Consider the following 7544-nt stretch of genomic DNA (forward strand, 5'->3'; position numbering starts at 1 on the left):
GAACCTACAAATACCAAGTACATCAAGAAATGACTATGTGGCCGTGACGAAGGACAAGATGACAGACATAGCCAAAGGACAACTTATTAGTTGTGGAAAGGATGGCAAGCTACGTGTGCTTTGTGGTCCGCGACCAGAACCGAAGCAAAACTACTGTCAAGTAAATAACAGAAGGAAGATCTTGTATAGAGACCAACCTACACAACCGTCTACGAAGATGCCACCAATATGGAGCAAGAAGCTAACACGTACAAACATAGAAGAACCAAAGCCAGAAGAAATAACGCCCACGTTTCGTACACCTCCATGTAGATTATTTGTTGGGTCCTTGCCAATATGGATAGATTTAGGTAGGTAAACTGAGTCTAATATTTTATGGAGTCCAAACATGTGCGTTTAGTTTAGTTGGTAAGAAGATCTTGCCGGATCATTAATTAGAAGAATCCTCAATTAGTTGAGATAAGGCAGAAGAGTCCGTTTAAGTTTTAGTTGGTTACGTAGGGTTGTGTGTCGCCTATATAATAGGCTAGTTCCGGCCATATACGGGGAGATTAGTTTTAGAGTTTATTCGTGAGTTATGAACAACACAGTAAAACGTCCGAGTTTCGGGCGATCATATCTTGTGTATCATCTGTGACTTTCCCATCGTGGAAATTTACTAGCGACGGAGGGTTGATCATCACATCGACACCTACGTGCTGATCCAGGGGGGTCATTATTTTTATTCGTGTATTTTTGTACGCGGGTGAAAATTATTCTTGGAAGTTGCGAGGAGGAACAGGGGGAAGAACTATTGATCAAGCATCGCCGTGAAAGATCGGGCCGTCTACGCGCGCGAATTAGCATCTCGCTAGTCCGTGCTTCATCAATAAAAATATATTAATATAAACTTCAGATGCTCTATTTTCAAACCGTATAATTTTTGTATTATATAATTTATATTAAGGTGATAAAATTAGCAACCTAGGTATACGCATAAGATTTATAAATTGAAACGGAGGTAGTACTACGAGAGCAGACCAACCAGTCGATTATCACGAAAGTACCACAGCAAGCAATTACACCGGTGCGTGATGCGCGACTTGACGTTAGCGTCTCCCCGTTCGTGCATGCACGAGAGCCCGCCCAAACCGCAAACGAAAGAAAGATCTCCCACATCACATTCGGAGTCCTGCTTCACACGCCGCGAGCCCGCAACGTGACAACTGGGAGTGGGAGGGGAGCTCAGCTCAGCGCCACCGCACAATTTCCCAACCTTCAGTTCCCGCGAGATTTCGCCGTCTCCGAGGGCCCCCGCCCCGCCGTCCCCGTCCACCCAAAATCAAATCGAAGCCAAATCAAATTCCCGGTCGCGGCGAGAGGCACTGCTCATCAGTGACCGGCCGTCGCCTAACTGCAGGGCCTCTCTCGTCCACACGAAGCTCCAGCGTGCGCGCCCGTGCACGTCGCAGCAATTTATACGCCGCTCGTTCCTCGCCGTCGCCTCTCCACTCCCATCTCCCATCATTTCTCGACCAGTAGCTGATCGACGCACGCACGTGAAGCCTGAGCTGAGCTGAGCTGAGCCGTAGAGCGAGCGACCAAAGCCAGGAAGTGAAGGCATGAGGATCCAGTGCGACGCGTGCGAGGGCGCGGCGGCGACGGTGGTGTGCTGTGCAGACGAGGCGGCGCTGTGCGCGCGCTGCGACGTGCAGATCCACGCCGCCAACAAGCTGGCCAGCAAGCACCAGCGCCTGCCGCTCGAGGCCGCCCCCGGCCTCCCGCGCTGCGACGTGTGCCAGGACAAGCCGGCCTTCGTCTTCTGCGTGGACGACAGGGCGCTCTTCTGCCGTGACTGCGACGACTCCATCCACGTCCAGGGCACGCTCTCCGCCAACCACCAGCGCTACATCGCCACCGGCATCCGCGTCGGCTTCAGCTCCGTCTGCAGCGCCCACGCCGACACCCACCCGCCGCCCTCCAAGCCCAAGGCGCCGCCGACCGCCGCCGTCCCCAGGGCGGCACCGGTCTCCGCCGCAGCGCAGGAGGTGCCGTCCTCGCCGTTCCTGCCGTCGTCTGGCTGGGCCGTCGAGGACCTCCTGCAGTTCTCCGACTACGAGTCCAGCGACAAGGCAAGGAGCTAGGCAACAAACCACGTACCACTGTCTCCCTGCTATCTCCATGGATACATCTCAACGTGTCTCCATCGGTTTGCTGTTGCAGAAGGGTTCTCCGTCTCCTCTCGGGTTCAAGGAGCTGGAGTGGTTCGCCGACATCGACCTGTTCCACGACGACCAGGCGCCGGCACCAAAGTGGGGCAGAACCGCCGCGGAGGTGCCCGAACTCTTCGCCTCGCCGCAGCCGGCCAGCAACACCGGCTTCTACAAGGCAGCCGGCGCGCGCCAGAGCAAGAAGGCGAGGGTGGAGATGCCCGACGACGACGACGAGGACTACCTCCTCGTTCCCGATCTTGGATGAGATATCTGAACTGAATATATAGGTCGTACTATGTGTGATGCACTATGTAGTAAACTAATACGCGTGTGTGCATGTATGCAAACGGATTCTGCCATCTTTTTGTGCCGATCGCTTAGTTGCCGTGGAAAATATGAAATTGCAAGGCGATTCGGGGAAATACTTTCAGAAACGAGATGGGTTTATAAGTGTAATATACTGTGGAAAACATGTACTGCTTTTAAGGTTTATACTGTGGAAAATTCAACCACCTGTAAACAAGAGGCGATCATAATGCATAGGGAAGATCACCGTGCACAGCATGCTTGAACTACAGCCAATATAGTACTGTAATCACCGTGCACAGCAGCCTGGGATAATGGCTCTTCTACAACAATGAATGAACAAAAAGGAAATCAACAAGTACTACATAGGATGGCTACTGCTTAACACCAACTGACGAACCACATGTCGCCAAGCAAACAAAATCATGTAAGCACGCACCATAACTTGATTGCGATATTTCAGGTTACTAATTATGCAACATCACAGGAGCTCGCTAGATTGCAGTAAGAAAATGAAGCCGCGAAAATGGTGGATGCTCTTCAGTAAGATTTATGAATCAGCTCAGTGTTTGAGAGTCTGTGACCACTTACCAGTATTTCTCAGTTCTTTTTGGAAGATCCAAGCAAATTGCACATAAATGTTTGGCTAGAAAAGCTCAAGCAAATCGTATACAAATTAATTTGACTGTCACCTTTTCTTCAGCAATGAACTAGCTCTTAGGAATATTTTATCGATCTCATCAAGCTCGGAGATTTTCAGTTCTTTTGCGGGTGAATCTGCCTTGTCAGAGAGTGAAGCAATCTTCCGCAGATGCTCCTCAAAATCATCTGATTCATTATCGACTTTTTCTGGGAGAAACTTATCCAGCCTATCTAGATACAAAGGGCGCTCCTTGCTATCTTCTGCTTGCTCCTCTGAATCTGTCTCAAACATGTCAGAGAGATCCTCGGATTCTGAATATGTGATAGACTCCGAAGTTGAATCATCATCAACCTCAGAATTTTCATCCCCCAACTTCTCAGACCTTTCTACATTTTCTGACAGGAGTTCGGATACAGTTCTGTTGTAAACTGAGCTAGAAGAATCTTTATTCACGGACACACTGTTTGTAGAGTCTGAAATAAAAGCAATGTCTTTCGCCGCACTTTGTCCTATAAGGCCTCCAGCTAACTTCGTCAGGGCGTGCTGATATTCAAGCTCCTGCTCAAGCCTGGGAATGTACCGCCTAAGAGCTCGGAGGCGATCTCTATACTTTGATTTGTCCAGTGCCTGATTAGAAATGCTAGATTTAGAGAAAGCAGGGTACTAACACTAAAAGGTATAACAGGACAGTGTATTAGTTATCCTTTATTCATTCTCATCCTGCATGTCTGTTTATATTGGATCTATTTGATCCTGACTTCCTGACTAGAATACAGAATACCCTTCCTACCAACTGAAAATAATTGGCTGACTATGCCTTTTGTTGTTATGTTCTAAACCTAGGTGATGAATGATAAATTGGTATCTTATTAAGGCTTTTGCATAAATCAGGAGGATCTTACTGAGCTTGTCTTTCTTTGAAATCTTGAAGCCGGTCTTTTGCTAGTTTTTGTGCGTGTTTTTATAACCTCGCTTCACAATTCATACATTGTACATACATTGATATCTTGACCATGATAGCAGAGATAGAACATACCTTCTTTCTAGGAAGTGCAACCTTTGGTGACATTATCTCGGGTGGTGGCTGTGCATAGTTTTTTCCTCTGTACATAATAATTGTATTTCCTTCTTCAATGCTGAGCACAATACCACCACTTAGAACTGCTAACTCTGAGGCAATTTCCTTGACCTCCTCTGGTGTGAATGTCTTCACAATTACCTGTAGGGTTTGGTGCTTTTTCCAGTGCAAATGCATGTTCAAGATCACTCCCTGGTAAATTCCACGTCTTCCAACAGGCACATAATTTTTACTTTTTTGGCCCATCTTGAGGAAGTAGAAGTGTTCTTCAGGTGTAAGAACCTCAGGATCATGTGTGGGTTCTGAAGGATCATTTGGCTCAATTTTCTTCAAAGCTGCAAGAAGTCGTTCTTCCTTCCTTCGAGCCTTTAAGTGAAAAATATATAAGAAAAAGCCAACCGTATAACAATATATTTACAAGAAAATTTTCACAACAGAGTTCATAAAAAGGAAACACGTAGATTCATCGTAATGTGAGAGCAACATCACAAACATAGATTTAAAAATCTAATAAGATAGCCCACCTCAAGGGTGGAAATTCAGCTTGCAGTAATATACCTTACATGACAATACTGACCAGCGGTATTAGAAAACCATGCTACGTCAAGTGAAAGTCAAGCAAACTTCATTCTTTTATGCTTTTTTTTCTGACACGGATCATTCTTTTATGGCTGAAAAAATCTTCATAAAGATACAAGTCTATAACAACTTACTAGCTTCAATTTTTTCAAAATCTTCTCCTCAGCGGTCATTCTCTGAAATTCCCTTTCCTTTTTCCATCTCAAGGATTTCAAAAACCTTGTTACGGCCCTCTTTCCTTTAAGTTTTTTCCTCTTCGCTTTTGGTTTGCCAGAATCATCAACGGATACCATGGCCCCAGTATTTTGTGGACCCGTTGCCGTATCTTGATTTTGACTATTAACAGGTCGACTGGTATGGACAGAACGGCATGTTTGAAGGTTATAACTTCGTGGCCAACTGAAGAACCTGTCGTCTTGGTAAAAAACCTTGTGAAAAGTATAACTACAACAGCATCAGAACTCTGAAATAACAGAATTGTTACATTATTGTACACTCTCTGTTTTTATTTACTCCGCATATTAGATTTATCTAAAGTCAAACTTTATAAAGTTTCATTCGCAAAAAAAGAAACTTTATAAAGTTTCAACAAGTTTGTAGAATACTATATTAACATACACACCACCGAATCAATACCATTGGATTCATAATTGAATATATTTTCACATCATATAGATTTGTTACTGTAAATGTTGTAAAGTTTGACTTCGGTCAAACCTAATATGGGGAGTAAATAAAAATAGAGGGAGTATTTGCCTAGCGAGAACCACACTCAAGAGCTCGACGTGTTCGTCAGCTTGCGTGCACACACAAGTACACTAAACCACAAAAGCAAAAGCATAACATAGATGAAACAGTTCATGCCTTTGGCATTTCATCGAACACCTCAAAGTCACTATTGTTTCGGAGCAAACCTACTGCATCAATAGCACAAGCCTGAAGCCCTGGTGACCAAAACCTCCCGAAAATCGCTCACTAAACCTCATTTACAACTCGGAATAAGAATCAACGGGCAAGAAAGGAATCGACAGATTTGTGTCTTACGGCGGAGGTGGTGCGCTGAGCCTCATTGTTCCGTGGGAAGGCGCCGTCGCATCTACGCTGCCAGACGAGGGGCAAGGGGGCGGAGGTGGTGTACGCTGGAGGCGCCACCTCCTTGTGGCCTGCCGGAGCAAGAGGAGTCGACCGGCCATGCGCGCCCGTAGCACCGTACGGCGAGAGTTCGAGAGAGCCCGTGCGCGCGTGCTTGGGTGGATGGTTCGGGGCCTCTGGGGTAGCGCACGGGCCGGCTCATATGGAGAGCCGGCGTGGCGCGCGCGGTAGCTGAGGTGCTGTGCCGGTACGCATGCGGGCGTGGTGAATGGCGACTCGGCGAGTGGACACTGAGCGTGCGCGAATCCTGCGGGGAGGAAGAACGGGGACGACGCCTCGCTAGCGTGGGCCGCAGAAAGGCGAAACAAAGCGGAGAAACGAAATGCACTGGCCCACTGGACTGGGATGTTGTTGGGGTCCACCCTATATGACGCTTACTGCGACTGCCGACTATATCTCGCTCAACACGAGTCCAAAGATAGTCTCGCATGAAGCTTTTTGTTCCCCACGTATTATTATTTTTTGTTTTTCGTTTTGTTTATTTATTTGTTTCTTAGTTTTGTTCATATTCTTCGGGTTTTTTGGTTTTCTTCGTTTCCGCATGGGTTTTCACGATTTTTTCAGGGCTTTTCATTTTTCTTCGTTCATGAGTTGTTACTTTTGTATATATTTTCATATATTTCAGATTTTTGAAGCGCTTGATTAGAATTTACAAAACTATGTTTAATGACTACGTTTGTCATACACATTGTACAGTTTTTGTATATATCAGTACCATTTTAATACACGATTAAAATGTTGTAAATATATGATTAATACTTTTTATACAATATGAACATTTTACAAAACTTATGTTTTCGCGTTAAAATGTTAAAATATCTGTTCTAGATCTTCACAAACATTGGGAACAATTTTTTTACCAGTTAAATTTTTTTGAATGAGATGATTAATATATTTCCAAATAATTACCTTTGGTGACTAACTTTTTTAATACAGTTTGTACATTACCGACATTTTTTACTTTTCCTTTTCATAGATCGGTTTCCTTTGTTTCTTCCTACTTTTGTTTGGGTCTTTCTTTTTTGCACCGAAAAGAGAGCTTTATTCGGCGAAGTAGCATACGATTACAATCTGCACGAAGGCAGTTGTGCAGAAAATCTGGGCTCTGAACTAGCCAGCTCTCCGTCCCATCTAGTGAACACGCACGTTGCACACACTCATGAGCCGGCATATTTAACTCCCTACTTTTGTTTGGGTCTTTGTTTCTTCCTAGTTTTCATAGGTCGGCTCGTGATTAACCTTTTTTTATACAAAATCAACATTTTTGAAATATATGATTACGTTTTTATACACAATCAATAATTTCTAAAGTTTATGTTTTTATGTTTAATTTTTTAATACACGTTCTACATTTTGGGTATACATCAAGAATATTTTATACACATTTTTCAGTTAAACATTCTACATTTTTTGTATACACCAGGAACATTTTTATACACGTTTCATATTTTTAAAATAGATTATTAACGTTTTATTCAAATACTTGTCTTTGAAAAGTACCTTTTCACATCCACATTGTATATCTTTCATATGTATCAAAAACATTTTTTGAATACTTAATTAACATTTTTCAAATGATTATTAAAAAATACAT

General features: G+C 44.2%; 2 protein-coding genes across 3 annotated transcripts; one reads left to right on the forward strand and one right to left on the reverse strand.

Moving 5' to 3' along the window:
* The first annotated feature begins 1228 nt into the window (after window positions 1-1228).
* On the forward strand, window positions 1229-2684 carry LOC100682429 (B-box zinc finger protein 24). Its single transcript, XM_044602075.1, has 2 exons — window positions 1229-2111; window positions 2203-2684. Exons 1-2 carry the CDS (start codon window positions 1602-1604, stop codon window positions 2455-2457), a joined length of 765 nt encoding a protein of 254 aa, XP_044458010.1. The 5' UTR covers window positions 1229-1601; the 3' UTR covers window positions 2458-2684.
* Window positions 2685-3011: 327 nt separating this feature from the next.
* Window positions 3012-6219, reverse strand: LOC123189618 (uncharacterized CRM domain-containing protein At3g25440, chloroplastic). Of its 2 annotated transcripts, none has more exons than XM_044602073.1 (4): window positions 5843-6219; window positions 4933-5242; window positions 4178-4585; window positions 3012-3768 (listed from the first exon to the last, which is right to left on the reverse strand). In XM_044602073.1, exons 1-4 carry the CDS (start codon window positions 5989-5991, stop codon window positions 3187-3189), a joined length of 1449 nt encoding a protein of 482 aa, XP_044458008.1. In that variant the 5' UTR covers window positions 5992-6219; the 3' UTR covers window positions 3012-3186. The 2 variants fall into 2 exon arrangements, with proteins under 2 accessions (XP_044458008.1, XP_044458009.1); XM_044602074.1 differs by having other exon boundaries at window positions 4933-5226; window positions 5843-6217.
* Window positions 6220-7544: the final 1325 nt, after the last annotated feature.

The sequence above is a fragment of the Triticum aestivum genome, chromosome 2A, assembly GCF_018294505.1.
Source record: "Triticum aestivum cultivar Chinese Spring chromosome 2A, IWGSC CS RefSeq v2.1, whole genome shotgun sequence".
NCBI lineage: Eukaryota > Viridiplantae > Streptophyta > Magnoliopsida > Poales > Poaceae > Triticum > Triticum aestivum.